General features: G+C 54.8%; 6 protein-coding genes across 6 annotated transcripts; 2 read left to right on the forward strand and 4 right to left on the reverse strand.

Annotated features, from left to right (window-relative positions):
* Nucleotides 1–857: 857 nt before the first annotated feature.
* Nucleotides 858–3,373, reverse strand: MYCGRDRAFT_94462 (uncharacterized protein; the record flags this gene model as incomplete). Its single annotated transcript, XM_003851111.1, has 5 exons — nt 858–1,454; nt 1,540–1,817; nt 1,873–2,261; nt 2,818–2,933; nt 3,059–3,373. 5 exons carry the CDS (start codon nt 3,371–3,373, stop codon nt 858–860), a joined length of 1,695 nt encoding a protein of 564 aa, XP_003851159.1.
* Nucleotides 3,374–4,216: 843 nt separating this feature from the next.
* Nucleotides 4,217–6,616, forward strand: MYCGRDRAFT_60826 (uncharacterized protein; the record flags this gene model as incomplete). The annotated part of the gene is made up of 2 exons (XM_003850653.1): nt 4,217–4,381; nt 4,433–6,616. A coding segment is annotated over one exon (1,920 nt), but the record flags the coding sequence as incomplete, so codon positions are not given.
* A 249-nt stretch (nt 6,617–6,865) lies between these two features.
* MYCGRDRAFT_110178 (secreted FAD-dependent oxidoreductase) lies at nt 6,866–8,756 on the reverse strand (the record flags this gene model as incomplete). Its single annotated transcript, XM_003851110.1, has 6 exons — nt 6,866–7,022; nt 7,079–7,666; nt 7,719–8,011; nt 8,068–8,449; nt 8,511–8,524; nt 8,586–8,756. 6 exons carry the CDS (start codon nt 8,754–8,756, stop codon nt 6,866–6,868), a joined length of 1,605 nt encoding a protein of 534 aa, XP_003851158.1.
* Nucleotides 8,757–10,711: 1,955 nt separating this feature from the next.
* MYCGRDRAFT_45386 (uncharacterized protein) lies at nt 10,712–12,508 on the reverse strand (the record flags this gene model as incomplete). Its single annotated transcript, XM_003851109.1, has 4 exons — nt 10,712–10,833; nt 10,887–11,345; nt 11,409–11,904; nt 11,957–12,508. The coding sequence occupies 4 exons, from the start codon at nt 12,506–12,508 to the stop codon at nt 10,712–10,714; spliced, it is 1,629 nt and encodes a 542-aa protein (XP_003851157.1).
* A 392-nt stretch (nt 12,509–12,900) lies between these two features.
* Nucleotides 12,901–14,583, forward strand: CYP-25 (putative P450 monooxygenase; the record flags this gene model as incomplete). Its single annotated transcript, XM_003850654.1, has 4 exons — nt 12,901–13,125; nt 13,241–13,276; nt 13,326–14,388; nt 14,439–14,583. The coding sequence occupies 4 exons, from the start codon at nt 12,901–12,903 to the stop codon at nt 14,471–14,473; spliced, it is 1,359 nt and encodes a 452-aa protein (XP_003850702.1).
* Nucleotides 14,584–15,406: 823 nt separating this feature from the next.
* Nucleotides 15,407–17,419, reverse strand: MYCGRDRAFT_73985 (uncharacterized protein; the record flags this gene model as incomplete). Its single annotated transcript, XM_003851108.1, has 6 exons — nt 15,407–15,735; nt 15,856–15,991; nt 16,047–16,176; nt 16,230–16,710; nt 16,764–17,327; nt 17,392–17,419. 6 exons carry the CDS (start codon nt 17,408–17,410, stop codon nt 15,407–15,409), a joined length of 1,659 nt encoding a protein of 552 aa, XP_003851156.1.
* Nucleotides 17,420–17,659: the final 240 nt, after the last annotated feature.

A 17,659-nucleotide genomic window follows, 5' to 3' on the forward strand; every position in this document is an offset into this window, starting at 1 on the left:
GGGCCAAAGAATCCTTAGACCAGACATTTCAATTTCGTGACATGGATCTCCCCCGCGAGCATGGGCACAGAAAGCTCGTACGATGGCCAGGATCCCTCCGTCGGCTCTTGCATTTCCTTCGTCTTGCCGCAGTCTTGAACCTTTTCATCTCCGCATTGCTACCACCCCCTCAGATTCTATCACATTGGCAGGCACACAACGACCAAGCACTCAACCATACCCACCGCTCAATTCATCCCACCATGCAACTCAAGAGCATCTTTCTGCTAGCAGCGACCATGCTCGCAGCAGTCCAGGCAAATGTTGTCATCAAGCCCTACAAGGCCTGTAAAGGCATCGCCACATTCGTCAACACGAAAATGTGTAGAGACGCAGGAGGCGTCGAGGTAGACCATGTCCTGTATGCCACCCATGGTCTTGTTGCTGACCTGACGTAGGGTCAATACAACGCCTGCTGCATTCCCGCCGACAGAGAAGCTCGATACAAAGCGACGTGCAAGAAGCGCGGTGGATCATACGGAGACGGAAACGAGACCGGCAAGTGTGAGGGCCCCCAGTGACTTCAGCCGATGGAGACCGACGAGGAGAGGATGGAGAGGAGGATGGAGAGGGGTTGGGAAACGTTTGTGCAGACTAGAACGCACTGGAAATGATCCTGTGTCAAACATGGTCTGGAACTTGCGCCTCGAGGCTGAGAATCATCGTTTGTGAATTGTGCTGCAGTGTTATCATCGCTGATCGTTCTTGATTATCCTGTCGGGGTATCATATTGACATATCCATGCCTTCGTGAGGCTCTTTCCAGTCCACAACCATGCCTTCATGCCGTTATCGTCGAGAAGAGGTGCAGCGCACGTGCTACTCCTTGCCTTTGTTCTTCTTCTCCTGCTCCTCATTGTCCTTCTTGGCAGCAGCTGCAAGTTTCGCCTTGTGGGCAGCCTGGAATCGTGCCACCGCTCCCAGATCGTAGCCGCCGCCTCCGCCACCAATGCCATCGTCTCCACTTGGGCTCTCCTCCTTCTTCGGCGGCGAGACCGTTGGAGCGTCTGGCTCCAACGCCGGCTGCTTGCCTTTCTTGCCCTTCTCCTTCTTCCTCTCCTCCCTCTTCCCTCCCTCCCTCTTTTTCGGCGAGGCCGTTGGAGCGTCCGGCTCCGACGCCGGCAGCTGGGCCTTCTTGCTGCCTTTGCGAGGGGAGGGCAAGAAGCGGGAGGGGGTGTTGGGAGGAGGAGGGAGGCTGTTCAACTTCGCCTCGAGCGCCGCGATCTGGCCAGGCAAGCGCGTCTTGTCGCGCGTGGGCGCAGCACCCGCGGTGGTATTGGGCACCTTGATGAAAGCTCCCACCTGCTGCGAGGTCGAGGTGAACGACCGCCGGGGCGTGGCCACGTGAGGCCACACCATCGCGTTGTGGAGAGCGGCCACCTTCAAATGGGAGCCGGCCGGGTTGTCGCGGTACGCCTATTGGAGCTGTTAGTATGACTCGAACGACGCCATCGCCCTGGTCGGTACACATCCGAAGACATTGGCTACGATCTTGACATACCTTGAGAAGGAGCAGACTCTCTGCGTCCGACCACTCTGGTCCGGATGCTTCACGTGATGGGCGAGCGTGCGTCACGAGACCGCGGCTTCGAGGGCTGGGCGCCATGAGCGCCTCGTAACTCGCGACTAGGAGGTCGTTCGGAGCCGGCAATGGCGCTCCGGGCAGCGTGGAGCCTGGTGGGATTGATGGAGTGACGGCGGACGGGGCGAGGGTGGAGGCAAGGGGCGGTGCGGGAGGAAGTGGGACACTCGGGTTGGCGGTGGTTGCGGCGGTTGGATCTAGGTCACATTAGCAGATTTCCCGGAATCAGAGGCTTCGCCATCTCGCTCTCACCAGTTTGTCCGCCATCATTGCCATCCTCTGCCTCGCTGTCGGTATCAACGGCGTCGATGGCGCCGAAAAGAATGCCGGCTGCGCGGACTTCGTCTTCGGTCAGACCGACTTCGTCGGAGTCATCGTCAGATTGAGCGAGAGTATTGAGAACAGCTTCTTCTTGCGAGGTGTCGATCGTTCTCTTGACTGGAGCGCGAGCTGCTTGGCCGATCTTCTCGTTTGGGGAAACCATGTTCAATCGCAAGATCGGAAGAGTCGAAGAATCGATTTCGAAGGCTGGTGAGGTCAAGGACGAGAAGCTGATGTGCGTGTTGAAGTATGCGCTGAGCCAGTGATCTGCTTGTGATGAGGAATCGAAAGGTTCAAGATGTTGGAGTATCGGTCTTGGGCTGTGGAAAAGTCGAATAGGAGAAGCTGATGTGCGTGTCCGAGTATGGGCTGATCGAGTATTCTGTTTGCGAGACAGGATTGAGTGGTTCAAAACGTTGAAGAATCGGCTCCTCGGCTGGAAAGAGTCGTCAAAAAGAAGCTCGTGTGCGTGCTGGCGTATGCGGTGAGCTGTTGATCTGCTTGTGATGTGAAATGGGAACGCTGAAGATGCTGGAGAATCGATCTCGAGGTTTGGAACGGTCGAAGACAAGGCGGAGGCTAGTTTGCGGTCCGGAGTATGCGCTGAGACAATGATTTGTTCGGAATGGAAGGTTGAAAGGGTGGAGTGGTTGCAGAATCGTTCTCGAAATTTGGTCTAGGAGAAGAAACTCATGTGCGTGCGGGAGTATGCGCTAAGCTAGCAACCTACAGGTCCAAGCTCGTCGGCGAGTAGAAACACCAAAGTCCGTCGTGTGAATGGTGTCTCGTGTCAGACGGATGGAGACGATGATGTGAAGTGAATGGCTTCGAAACCGTCAGCTTGGTGGTCCAGCAAGATGTGTTATCAAGACATACGTACCATCTTCGACAGAACCGTCTCGCAGATCAATGTTGATCGTCGTTTGAAGCAGAAGCAGTAGCAACAACGCGAAGCTGGTGTTGCTCGGAGCTTGGTAGACCTCCAAAATGCTCTATCGTAGTGTTATGCGCCTTGACCGTGTGACTGCTTGTACCGCGTGATAGCGTCGACCACCTGGTACCTAGACCTGTGCATATCGATCGACTAGGACTCTTGTGACTGCCCAGGACCATTCACAGCTCCAGCATGTGCGTTCGTGTCGTCGGCCTTTGGTTTCTGGGAGCACTCCTTCTGTGCCAAAGGCTTCGCTTGCTCTTTCGTCGACGAGGTCGAGCTCGGGGGGTGAGGAACGGCCACAGATCTGGCGGACTTCGCGGTGTCTCTTTCCTCAGTCCGAAATCGTGGGTCCGCAGGATCGTATTCGTCCACCACAAGATAGTTGAACAGGCGAGAACCGGCAGACATGTCTTCGCCTGGGAACGCTGCGTTGAAACGCTGGCCAGCGAGATCATCGGCATCCTCAGCCTGTGGCTTGTTGGAGTCGTTGGACATTATGAATGTGATGAAGAGCGGCGAAGACTTGCGAGAGTTTGGTGGAGGCTTCCTTGACGTGAGATTGAACGACGAGCAGTTGACGCCGGGAGGATGACATTGATATGGAGAGAATAAGACAAACGAAACGAGAGCTTACCAGTGTCTGACGCATTTCGCGTGTGCCAGCTTCCATGATTGCCCTCTCCAGCAAGATCTCGACAATGTCTCAGGGGAGAGATGTCTCATCCCAAATATGCAGAGACCTGCTTGCTATGACTTCGAGATCACTGCTAAACGATGGTATACGCCAATCAAGAAGACGTTGGTAACAACACGAGGTCTTTCGTCACGGTGCTGAGCATCCTCCCATACCGGTCGCTGGTCTCGTCCGCCGACTTCCTCTGCGACCAGATGCGTGGTGCCATTGTGTGTTCGCGAACTTGCGATAGCATGCGGAGTCTTCTATGGATATCGTCAAGACGTAATTGTGTTTCTGCTGTGAGGTCTGCGTTGATTCATGCTTGCGGTATCCCTGGCTTGTTCGAAATAATGTATGGCTCGTGGTCGCTCGAGGTTAAGCATCCTTCCATCATCAGCTGCCATATGCATGGCCCGTCCAGAGATGACACGTGCCAGCGTAGACCGGTTTGAAGGGCATGATTTTTGCGTCGTCGCTGTCAGAGGACAACAGCAGGATGGAGTGAGGTGAGCGAGATTCGAAGTGGACGGGAGAAGAATCGGGCTAGAATCTTTCTTAGTCAGCTTTCAACTATCTCACATGCTCGCATCTGCCTGCAACCTTGAATCCTCTGCGACACATATCGTCGTCGCAAGACAATGACAGGCGAGATGGACATTCCACCGCCACCTCCGCCGTTGGACGATATTCCACCTCCACCTCCACCTCCACCGCCGCTGGACGATGTTCCTCCACCGCCTCCACCGCCTGACCTCGAAACGACGCCTCCTCCGCGGTCCTTAGCTTCGTATCTGCCCCCACGTCCTCCACCACCTCCACCCAGCGAAGTCCTGGACGCCGATGGCGAGTCCGCACCGGTCGTGACTCTCGCGAGCAAGAAGCGAAAGCTGGCAGCTCCAAAGCAAGAGCCGCTCAGTGTAGAAGAGCTTCTGGCGAAGAAGAAAGCTCGAGATGCAGCGGCCGCGAAACCCAAGTTCCTCTCCAAAAAAGAGCGTGAGAAATTGGCGCAAGAGAAGGCACAGAAGGAGGCCGCCGCGTTGAAGAAGGACCAGCCTGTACCTGTTGCGACGCCTGCGACAAATGGTCACGCTGTTCACAACGGTCAGAATGGTCACAACGGAGTCCCGAGCGGTCCACGATCGATGCGCAATGGACATGCTCCGGCAGGTCCCTCTGTAACGCGCCCGTCGCTGTCAGAGAAAGGTTTCGATACGCTCCCACCGCCGCCACCTCCGCAACGATCAGATCGAGAACCAGACAACGCCAAGCTGAAGAAGAAGAATCACAACCAGAGCGAGTCGGAAGTCGCAGCGGAGCTGATCAAGCAGCGTTACATGGGAGCTGAACAGAACGTGTCCACTTTCTCAGCTAAGAACAAGCGAAAGCGTACGACGGAGAAGAAGTTCAACTTTGAGTGGAACGCGGAGGAGGACACCAGCCCAGATTACAACCCGTTGTACAACGTTCGATCGGAAAACAACTTCTTCGGACGTGGCAAGCTGGGTGGATTCGCAGATGATGCCAACGACACCGCTGCGAAGCAATACGCACGGGCGATTGAAGAGCGCGATCCTGACGCCGGCAGCAGGAGAGCTGCCGAAATGCTGGAAATGGAGAAGCGGCGGAGAGAGGAGGGAGGTAGAAACGGCATCGACAAGCATTGGAGCGAGAAGAGACTCGAGCACATGCGTGAACGAGACTGGCGTATCTTCAAGGAAGACTTTAACATTGCCACCAAAGGCGGAGCCATTCCAAATCCAATGCGAAGCTGGGAAGAGTCCGGTCTGCCTAAGAGACTGCTGGACATCGTCTACGATGCGGGCTACGTGGAGCCATCTGCTGTTCAACGAGCTGCGATTCCCATCGCACTTCAGTCGCGCGACCTCATAGGTGTGGCCGTGACCGGTTCAGGTAAAACAGCAGCTTTCCTCCTCCCTCTCCTCGTCTACATCTCCAACCTCCCGCCTCTCGACGAAATGACCAAGAACGACGGTCCCTACGCCATCATTCTCGCACCCACCCGCGAACTCGCGCAACAGATCGAGCTTGAGGCAAAGAAGTTCGCCACACCTCTCGGGTTCACCTGTGTGTCTCTCGTCGGAGGACATTCCATCGAAGAACAGTCGTACAACATGCGCGACGGCGCTGAGATCATCATCGCCACGCCCGGTCGTCTTGTCGACTGTATCGAGCGCCGCGTCTTGGTCCTCTCCCAATGTTGCTACATCATCATGGATGAAGCCGACCGCATGATCGACCTGGGGTTCGAAGAACCCGTCAACAAGATCCTCGACGCGCTCCCCGTCTCCAACGAGAAACCCGACTCAGACATCGCCGAGGATCCCGACGCCATGGCCAAGCACACCTACCGCCAGACCATGATGTACACTGCCACCATGCCTCCAGCCGTGGAACGCATCGCTCGCAAATATCTTCGGCGCCCCGCCACAGTAACTATCGGAAATGTGGGCGAAGCCGTCGACACCGTCGAGCAGCGCGTCGAGTTTGTCCCTGGGGAAGACAAGCGCAAGAAACGCCTGGCTGAGATCCTGCACTCTCGCGAGTTCGCTGCGCCAATCATCGTGTTCGTCAACGTCAAACGCGCCTGCGATAGTCTCGCGCGCGACATTCAGAAAATGGGTTTCCAGACAGTCACCTTACACGGTAGCAAGACGCAAGACCAGCGTGAAGCGGCGCTGGCTTCCCTCCGCAATGGGCAAACCGAAGTCCTCGTTGCCACGGACCTGGCGGGTCGCGGTATCGACGTGCCAGACGTATCGCTCGTCGTCAACTTCATGATGTCGCACAATATCGAAGCGTACACGCATCGTATTGGACGTACGGGTCGTGCGGGTAAAGAAGGTGTGGCGATTACGTTCTTGGGCAATGAGGATGCGGATGTCATGTATGATCTTAAGCAGATGATTGGGAAGAGCAAGATTTCGAGGCTGCCGAATGAGTTGGCTAAGCATGAGGCGGCCCAGCAGAGGAGTAAGGGCAAGAGGGATAGGGGTGGTGGAGCGATTGAGGAAAGCGGTGGTTTCGGAGGGAAGGGTGGCTGGGGTTGATCTTGATGGGACGACCATCAGGGTGAACTCTGGACTGAGTGCAGGACGAGACCAAGGATGATTGGGAGACCAACCCAGAAACGAGCTGGAAATTCGACAGCGATTGTCGTGTGGCCATTGACTCGTTTGCTCGAAAAGATCGAGCAAGCGAGCAAAGCGCTTGCTCTCGGCAACGAGTTGTGAATACAATGGCCGACTTGCATAGCTGATCTAGCTTTGTGATGGTCTTCAATGCAACGCAAATCATGCAGGCAACTTGAACCCGCCCTGTCGATTCGTGAAGAACCCCGTCGGATCATAATGCCTCTTCGCCGCTTGAAGTCGCCGCAAGTTGTCCGAACCATAACTCGTGTAGACATCTTGGTCTGGGGCCGCATCGTTCATAAACATCGGGTTGTAGCTGAATGTTGATCAGTACGATTTTCCTCGCTCGTCAACGTGAACTGCAATGCTTACTTGACAAACGACAAATCTCCAGACTGATAATTCGTCGGCGGCACATTCCCGTACGTCTTCTTCTGCCACTGCAACAAGTTTTCCGACAAATCTTTTGAGTACTGCGGACATCTCTCCTTGCACAACGGTCCACTCGCCCACAAGAACTGGTTTTCGATCCAGATGCGATCTCCATTCTTCGGGTCCAGTCCCAACGCATTCCCGCCCTGAGCCTGCGACGCTTCGGCGATACGCACAGAAACAGGTTGTGGCGTGAAGCCGACAAGCTGCACGTCAAGCGGTTGTTCCAGACCATCTGTCAGGACTCGCTTGTAGGTCCTGTTCCAGTAGACGTCGAGGTAGTCGACCATCATGTCCTCCGGGAGGTTTTGTACGGTGACTTCGCGGAAGGAGTTGCCGAAGCCGTTGAGGCTTGCGCCGCCGGCTTCTTGGGAGAGGTCGTAGTATGACTTTGTGCTGGTGTCCGACACGAGGGGCGTGATGGCGTCGAATTCGGCGAAGAGGGAGGAGGGTGGGGTAGGGCCGTCGTAGAAGAAGAAGACGATTGGGCCGGTGACGGCGTTGAGGAGGTTGAGGGGGAGGCCGAATCTGGAAGATTGTTAGCGAGGGCCGTGTTCATTGGGAAGTCAGGAAGACGTACTGGAAGACCGGGATGATGGCGGCTTTGGCGTCGGGGTAGGTTCTGATGAAGTTGGTGACGGCGCGGAAGAGCTCATGTCGCTTCTCGGAGCTGTAGGCTCGAATGCCGCCCCAGACTTGACCGTTGACACCTTCTGGGTGGGCTTGCATCGTCATCTGGGTCACGATGGCGAACTGATTGCCACCGCCCCTTAGCGAGAAGAAAAGCTCTGGTTCGGAGGTTCTGTTGGCGTTGGTGATGGTTCCGTCTGCCAGAACGACCTCAAAGTTGTCGACGTTGTCGCACGCGAGGCCCTGACAGCAATAGCGATCAGCGTCGGTCCGACTGATGAGTATGACTGAGGACTCACATATTGTGCCGAATAGTACGACAAACCACCGCCGAGCACAAAGCCACCAACACCGATGTGACCTAGCCGGCCTCCGACAACGATTTGTTGAGTCTTGCCTGCCTCCTTGTAGACATCGCCCCACCGAGCGCCGGGTCCGACAAGAAAGTGGTTCCCATCCGCAGTCCGAGTCGTCGATGCGAGGTTCGGCTCGAACGAGATTAGGACGCCTTGATCGACTGCTGAGAAGCCAGGAGCTGGGTTGTGACCTCCAGACTTCAGTCCAAACTTGACGGAAGGGTACTTGTTGAGCTGCTTGACGGCATCGGAGACCTTCTCAGCGTTGTCCGGGAAGAAAGCACAGGCAGCTCGGTAGGCATAGGAGTTTTCATTGTTCCAATATCTGTTGGAGTTGTCAGCACCAGTAGCATTCCCCTGGTCATGCGTCTCTTGACAGTGCGTACACGCTGTTGATTTCCTGTCGATAGTCGTCAGTCCGGCTCAAGCACGTCTCGTCATTCAAGCTCCTCAAGACTCACAGTGTATTGCGAGGCGTTCGCAACGGTCTTCAACGCCGACAGGCCTAGCGTGTCGTAGGCGAGAAAGTTTGGATATTTCTGGTAGAGATAATCGCAGATTTTGAGCGTGTCGGATGTTGGAACTGCTGCTGCGGAGGCCAGGAGGCCCGCCAGCAGTGCGAGGTATTGCATCTTGAACGATGCCACGTGCGATACCGTGGCGAGGAGGCTTGACCTTGACACGAGCAGACGTTACTGCTGATTGCGACAGTTCGAACGATGTATAAGAAGCGAAAGTGGCGGATCATGAAAAACAGGGATTCCGCGGTTTGGAGGGCGACGAGTCATATATTCCTGTCGAGCGAGCTACCTTGTAGTGCTCGCGGTAGGAACGCCTGAGAGTCGGCAGTCTCCATACTTGCCTCTGCTCTCTCCTCGAAAATCGCCTCGGTTGTGTCTCCTGTATAGCGGTCGACTTCACTTCCAGACGAATCGGATCATGGTGCAGTGCTACAGACCGGCACTGGTCTGACCGAAGGCCACAAGCGACGTGCTAATGCCACACAAGGCTGGCAGCTAGCCAACAAACAAGCCTCGCTATAGGAGATCGTAGCTGAAAGAAGGTCTGTGGAGTGTAGATCACAAAGGTCGAGCAAAGTGTAACCCAACGTGCTCGTACCGAGTCCGAGGTCGATACGAGGCTACGAGCTCGCTTCTCCGTCTTGGCAATGGTTCTTCCGCACCAAACCACGCGCCAGCAGGTTCAGCCGTCGTGGACATCGACATCCATCACCAAACACCGCGTGGAGTACGATCTCGAGGGTCCGTCGATACATAAACTCAATTTCGGACAACGACGATTGTCTCCAACATGCCTCGCGGACGCGATGAGTGCTGGCATGAAGTCAACCGCAATCTCGACGAAGAGTCTGGTAAACGCCACCCTCGCGTTACTTGCAAACATTGCATGACCCATTGGACATCAAATGAGAAAGCAAGAGTGATCGATCATCTGCAACGATGCACAGAATTGCCAGAAGTGCTATGGCGGACATATCAGCCTCATCGTCTGGACCCGACACTTCCCTCAGCGGCGGAGCTGCAACAACAACAGCGAGCTCGGACGAGAGGCATCGGATCGATGTCCTCGACTGAACAGGTAAAAATGACTCAAGAGAAACGACGTTGAAGTCCAAATGCCTGATACATTGTCCAGGACATAGCAACTGCCGCTCTCGCCCAATGGCTCAACGCTGCCAATCTCCCTCCTCAAACCACCGAACATCCAGCTTTCCGATCTTTTGTCCGCACCCTGCGTCCAGCTTTTAAACCTCCTACCCGAGCTCAACTGACGCACGCCCTGGTCGATGCACCTTTGATGCTCATCGCATATCTCGCCGACCCATCTGAACGCCACCGCCGACCTGCAATTCTGGACAGCGGCGAGGAAATTCAATCCCGCTCCCTGCAAGCCTTCCTCCTGAAATACTGCGACGGCAACGCCCACCGCGCATCAACTCTCCTTGGTCTCCTTTCCCTACTTCGAGTAAAGCAAGGTCCCTTCATGAACAACATGATTTGGATCGCCGCTGAACAAATGTTGCCTATCCAGTGGTGGACGAACTTCTGGATCGAAGAGCAACGCGAGCTTGCTGAGCTGTGCATCATCGCGCTCGCAATCGCTCCACCGCCTGGTTCGAATGCCGGAGAAGGTGTGGAGAGAAATTGGAGTCCACATGGGTTTGTGCATACGCTGAAGCGGAATCAGCTTGGGCCGGAGGTGGTCAGCCGGTTAGTTGCGATGTTCTGGGGACTGAGGATTAAGCATGGCTGGGTCGACGAGGCGAGTGGTACGGGAGGGTTGATTGATGGCGTTGCGGGCGGAGAGGTGGATGCGGAGTTTACGGAGGATACGATGGACGGCGTTACGTCGTTCATGGGGATGCAAGGTTGATGATAATTCGAGAACAGTGCTGCCAATGATGCGGCAATTGTGAGCAATATCGCCTGTGGGTCTGTCGATTTGAGATGCTCGGGTATCTGGCTGCGGTCAGAGCTATCCGCGTTATCAGTGAAGATACCATATGGTGCATGTGATACCAAAGCATGGATAGGCGCACAATCGCCATCGTGAATACTTACTTACCTTATTGTGCCAGCTTCAGAGCTTCTTCTAACACCTTCGCCACGGCCACGGCCTTCTCTTCCCCAAACTTGCCTCCCACAATCTGCACATCGATGGGCATACCAGCGATCAGTTCCGGGTCATCTGCAAATCCTCTCGTCAGTCAAACTCCAACTTGCATCGATGTCTTCACTTACACTGCTTCCAATTAAACTCATCACTAACACCTCTCGTCTCATACTTCTTCCAATCGCTCAAATCCAACTTCTCCGGCTCAGCAACACCCATCGGCACAGTCAACGCCGCAAAGTCCAATAGATTCCAGAGAGCAGTGTACCCGCAGTACTGACTTGACTGCACCCACGTCTTCGGTCTGAATCCAACATACGGCTGCACCGGACAAATTAGTGCGTCGAGATCATGCTCTTGCCAGAGAGCGAGGTAGGATTTCTGGTAGGTGCGTATGCGAGCGTGGTGCTCCTCGCCTTCGACGACGCTCATTTCGTCCTCGGGCTTACCGACGAGCATTCCCTCCACGAGCGGCTCGTTGCTTTTTTCGCACTGTAGACGACAACGGCGGCCGCCGTCGGCGAGGACACCGCGCTGCCAGAGGTCGTAGTAGCCGGATTTGTGGGTGGATGTGTCCCATTCGAAGACTGCAATGGAATCCAGTCAGCGACGCAGTGAGCACACAACTCGTCGAGTGGTAAATTCAGTACCTTCATGACCAGCCACCTTTAAAGCCTCCACCGCTCTCTTAACAGCCGCTTCGATCGGCGGTTGACATCTCACAACACCGTCATCAACATAGAACCCGATCCGCAACTTCCTCTCCGGTAGAGCGGCCAGCTCTCTTCTCCACGGAACAGGAATCATGACCGGGTCCCATCTCCACGGCTCAGCCGCCAACATCGCCTCCATCACCACCTCCAAACTCTCCAAATCCTGGGCAAGCGGGCCCGCTACCGCCGGCACGATGTAACTCCTCATCCCGGATTTGTCCATCGGCACGCGGCCAACGGAGGGAGAGAGACCATAGAGGCCTTGTAGGTTGGCGGGGATTCGAACGCTGCCGCCTATGTCTGTTCCGAAACCAATAAGAGAGCCGCGGCAGCCGATAAGGGCGCCTTCGCCACCTGATGAGCCGCCGGAGATTAGAGAGGTGTTGGAGGCGTTGAGGGATTGTTTGAAGACGTGGTTGTAGGAGTCGGACATCTGCCTCCATTAGATCGTGGCTGAGAGATATGTAAGGTAATGTGAAACGTACCATCAAAGACTGTGGTATGTTCGTCTTCACATACATCACCGCTCCCTGCTTCTCCAAGCATCTCACCAGCAAATCACTCTCTTGAGCTGGTTTGCCAATCTCACTCACCCATCCGACCGTCGTATCCTGACCTTTGATGTTAAAATTGTCCTTCATCGATACAGGCAGTCCATGCAGAGGTCCGATCGGCTTGCCGTTATCTGCGAGGTACTGATCCAATCCGCGAGCTGTTGTCAGAGCTTCGTCGAAGAACATCTCCGTACAGCATTTGATCAGTTGCTGGGCAATGGCCGCTCGTTTGCAGAATGCGGTTGTCACGGCTACGGCGGAGAGTTTGCCTGAAGCTAGATCTGAGAGGAGAGCACGAGCGGAGGTCGTTTCTGTGATGGCGAGTTCTTGAGGAGTGAGGAGGTTGGAGGTCTTGAGGTATTCGTATGTATTCTTTGGTTGTGGCTTGGGATCTGATAGGCGCCATTCTTGTGGAATGGAGTTGAGCTGAGCCTCTCGTTTCTGGGCTGCTTTGTGCTTCCATTCGGGGATCTGGGAGGCCATATCGTGGTATTTCGCCGTGGTGACGAGTTCAATAGAGAGCGAAGGAGCGAGTGTATGTTATCGAGAGACTTATCTCCATCTCTTGGCCGCCATCGGCCGGCAAAAGATGAGCCGAAGGAGTAGACACAGATGAGGTCGATTCGGAAGGAGTCGGGCCGATCATCCGACGACCAAAAGACTTTCGACGACACGACATCGACCTCACTCCATCGAAATAGGACTGCATTCATCGCCAGTCGACGGGGAGCCATCTGTTGAGGCAGATTCTAGGGAGAAAGAGGCAAAAACCTTGCATCTTGACGCCCGGCGTGGTCTTTGCGAACATCCCGCGAGTGAGCCCTGCCTGAAGAAATGTGGTCAGCAAGGAGAAGATCATGGTCAGCAGCCCTGGCATGGCGTCTCTGCTCAACGCCATTGCCTTGGTCACCGTGAAAGCGATTGTCTCTGTTCTGGTCCTGATCATCGGCATCATCATCTATCGACTATACTTCCACTCTCTTTCCAACATTCCCGGACCACGACTCGCAGGAATCAGCAATTTCTGGCACGCCTATCATGCTCGCAATGGTCGAATGCTGGAGATTGGGACGAACTTGCACAGGCAGTATGGCCGTATGGTGAGAATGGGCCCAAACGAGGTGTGGTTCGACAGCAAAGAGGCTTTCTTGAAGATCTACAGCAAGTCTTGATTCCTGAGCGACAAATGGACTGCAACGCTGACAGCGGTGGCAGGTGCCACTCAAGGATATCCCAAGTCCAGCTTCTATGGTATGCCATCTTCTTTGCTGGAAACTGAACATGACTGGTCATCTGACAGCAAGCAGTCGCTTTAGCCCTGAATCGGCCGTCTGTAACTCCATGTCTTGGACTTTCGTTCCCGGACACACTTGACCTACTTGGCGAGTTCGATCTTGACCGCTACCGTCTTCAACGTCGGCTTATTGGGCCTCTGTACCAGACACGAAGTCTTCTCAAGCACGAGAAGTCCATTAATGAAGTTCTGCTCCATGCTGTCGCTCGCCTGAAGGGTCTCAACGGCGCACCAGTCGACCTCAAAGAATGGATGCACATCATTACAGTCGAATGCCTGACCGCTGTCGTTCTCTCGTGGTCCCCAGGATACCTCAAAGCTGGCACAGACCATGGCGTTGGACCGCACGCGTACCTGGGTTGGAGACGGAAGAGTGTTTTTGGTCTGTTTCCTTGGGCTGAAGTGATGGATGCGTACTCACGGACGCTGGGAAGGACTTTCGCCAAAGGATGGCGTCTCACGTACCAACCTCCGGCGCACTACAAAGCTCTCTTTCCACTTCTCGGCACGAAAGTATCGAAGAGGATCAATGCTGCTCTGCGCCCAATACCGCCAAAGGATGGTCGGAATGACCTCACAGCCGAACTGATCCAGTTGCACAAGGACAAGCCCGAATTCTCCAAGGACTACCTCAAACGCATGGTCATGACCAACTTTGGTGCAGGCCACGAGACCACGACTTCAACCCTCATCTCAGTCTTGACCATGCTCGGCCTGCACGCAGAAGCTCAAGGGCGAGTCGCTGCCGAAATTTCCAACACACCAAGGGAGTCGCAGTCAGTCTCATATGCCGAAGCAACAGATCTCACCTACACCCAAGCAGCCATCAAAGAGTCTCAACGTCTCCACCCAGTGATCGGAATGAGTCTCTCCCGCCGTGTGCCACCTGCAGGGCTCCAGGTCCATGGCCAGTACTTTCCTCCTGGCACAACCGTCGGCTGCAACCCAATCTCTCTACACCGTAACCCAGAAATCTTCGGCCCCGATGCGGAACTCTTCAATCCTGAACGCTGGTTGCATTCAAGCAGGGTCCAGGATATGGAGAGATGCAACCTACTCTGGGGCGCAGGTCAGAGGACATGCCCTGGTCAGGCTCTGGCGAAGCTGATCGTGTTCAAGGTTGTGGCTACGTTGGTGCGCCATTTCAAGGTTGAAGTCGAGGTCCCGCCGGAGGAGGAAATGAAGATTTATTTCATGGCGATGTTGACTGGTGTCAAAGTGTGCTTTCTGGAGAGGGAGCAGTGAAGAAGACTTCAAGGATTGCAGACACTGTTGAGATCTGCTATGGCTGAGTAGGACGGTTCAGGTGTAGGAGGCTCGGGTCGACATCAAGCGTGCGATCGCTCACACGTCGCCTACTCGCCACTTACGATCTTGTACGTGCTGGCATCGGCGCATGGATTTGCAAGAGTTGCAGCTCAAACGACAGCGTCATTCGAGAGCTAGCTCATGCATGAAGGAATCCGCAAGACTGCAAAGCGACCCGCAACGTTTCCCGCATTATCTTTGACCCTAATCGTCGTGCGATCTACACTGCAGGCGTCTGGACAAAGACTTCTCGCCAAATTTCCGCAAAACCCGAGGATCATGGCCGACAGCTTTCGTGCCCCCGGCGTACATGGCTTAGGTTGAGCTGACAAGAGCATCTCGGCGTGGTGTTACATTCTCTGTCGTGAGGAGAAGGAGGGATATGTTACACATTGCAAAGAAGTCTTGAGCTAGCCTCCTCTTTATTACTCTCATGGTTGACCTCGTCGCCATTGTCGCTCTCGCCTCTCGCCGCCCGATGTTGTGATACTCCAGCGCTGCCGCGCGGTTGGGTTTCGTCGTGAGCTGGTCTCGCGAGCCTTCAATCTGAAGGGTGGTGGCGAGGTCAGTGAAGATAGGAGGTCGTGTTCGAGGAGACTATTGTGGTGTCTGAAAAGGCCAATGATGCTGTTGATGTGGTGATGATGGCGACTACCTTTGCGTATCAGAAGTCGTCGTGCGAGGGAAAGATTTTGTCATGATGTTGTCGTTCAATGTGCGTGAAAAGTTCGAGAGTATACACAAAAGATGAACTCGAGGCCGTTGCCGGCTAAGCACCTTCACAGCTTAGCTTTTGGCTTACCCTCCTCCTTCAGCTTCTCCTTCAACACCCTCCTCAAGATCTTGCCGCTTACGCTCTTCGGGATCTCGCCCACAAAGCGAACGCCACCTCGTAGTCTCTTGTGGTTTGCGACCTTCTTTGCCAGCCACTCGGTGATCTCTTGCTCTGTCTTCTTTCCTTCTTCGACGCCCTTCTTCAACACCACAAATGCCATCGGCACCTCTGTGGCCAGGTCTTCGCGGTGGACACCCAAGACGGCCACGTCGTCGATGGAGGGGTGAGAGGTCAGGTAGCCTTCGAGTTCTGCTGGTGGAACCTGGAATCCCTCTGCATACGGAAGTCAGTAACGCTCTGAATAGAAAGGGTTCAAGGCGGGTCGAAAGCCCGAGCAAGTGGAGATACTGTCTCGCACAACGCTACAGGCCATGTACCCTTCGGGAGACGAACTGTACTTGATGAGTTCTTTGACTCTGTCGGTAATAAAGAAGTTTCCGTCCTCGTCTTGGTACCCAACGTCTCCGGTCTTGAAATAGTTGTCAGAGGTGAGGGCGTTGGCTGTGCCAGCGGGGTTGTTGAGGTAGCCCTGATAGAGCATCAGTGTCAGTCAGGAGGTCGCGAGAATGAGGGACCATGCATACCTTGAAGATGTTGGGTCCCGAAAGCCATAGTTCCCCGACTTCGCCTCTGGGTAGCTCCTTTTCGTCTTCGGACATGTACTTTGCGGTCATGTTGGGCATGAGGAAGCCGACGCTACCAATGGTGGATTTCCTGGACCGGAGTGTCAGCATGTGCAAGCCGATCCCGGACATACACCAACTCACCAAGTATCAATTGTCTGCATATGCGTCGTCGGACTCGTCTCACTCAACCCATATCCCTGCTTGATCGGGACCTTTGTTCGATCGTACGCCGCCAGCGTCAACTCTTTGGTCAATGGCGCTGCACCGGAGTTGAGCATCTTCAAGGAAGACAGATTGTACTTGTCCACGATCGGAGACTTGGCCAGTAACAACACAACCGGAGGAACAACGTAGCCCATCGTGATGCGATGTTCTTGCACAGCTTTGCACCAGCTCTCGAAGTCGAACTTGGCCATAACGACGCATTTGAACCCACGGAAGAGGGCATGGTGGATGATCACGGTCAAGCCGTAGATGTGGAAGAAGGGGAGGAAGCCGAGAATCGAGTCGCCGTCGGGATTGTCCTTGGTGGGTTTATTGCTGAGGAATTCTTCTCCGGCTGTGACTTGGAGCGTGTTGGCGATGATGTTTCTGTGGGAGAGCATCACACCCTTGGGGAGACCTGAAGTGTCGCATCAGCAATGTTCGAGTGACTTTGTCCATACCACCACTCACCCGTTGTGCCCGAGCTGTACACCAAGAATGCCAGATCTTTGTCTCCATCAATCTTGGTCCGTCGATATCTCGACGCTCCAGAGATATTGCGAATAGAGGTGAAATGCTTGACCCTTCCTTCTTTGTCCCTCTCATCACCTATGAGGGCAATGAATTCTCTTGAGATGCCCACTTTCTCCGCCGCCTTCAAAGCCATCTCCAGCATTGGCAATTGCGTCAACAGCGCCCTGGCACCACTATCTTTCAGCTGGAAGGCCAACTCGTCGACCGTGTATCCCGGATTGACTGGCGACACAATGCCGCCAGCCCAGTGGGTACCCCATGTCACGGCTGGCGTGTCAATGCAGTTTGGAGTATATAGAGCGAGCACATCGCCTTTCTGCCAATCCCATGTAGCTTTGAGGCCTTTGCCGAACTCGACAGCGGCGGACTTGACTTGCTCGTAGGTATAGCTGCGGGCGGTGGCCGCGTCGACGTAGATCTTCTTGTCGGTTGGGAAGTCGAGGTCCTTGCGTTCGAAGAGGAAGTCGTAAAGGCCACCGCTGGGAATGTTGAGTGGAGGGACTGCGGGGGGAGGTGGGGTGTTAGTGAGGTGTGAATGAGGAAGATCTCGAGGAATGTTGCGTACACTGCGATTCGGTAGGCATGCTGGCGACGATTTGCGGGAGATTTCTGCAGGGGAGCACTGCAGGGAATCCTTATACGAGGGGGAAGGTTGAAGTAACAAGCAAGACGCGATCACATGGATTCTGAATGCGAGAGCAACGATGTCGTCGGCTCAAAACACCGAGGCACACGATCGATTGACCTGACTAAGCTGCACCCTTTCATTTCTGGAGGACTTCTTCCAGCCACTACTCGCCATCGGTCCATCTCGACATCGGCGTGAAAGGAGT

The sequence above is a fragment of the Zymoseptoria tritici genome, chromosome 7 (genome assembly GCF_000219625.1).
Source record: "Zymoseptoria tritici IPO323 chromosome 7, whole genome shotgun sequence".
NCBI classification, from domain to species: domain Eukaryota; kingdom Fungi; phylum Ascomycota; class Dothideomycetes; order Mycosphaerellales; family Mycosphaerellaceae; genus Zymoseptoria; species Zymoseptoria tritici.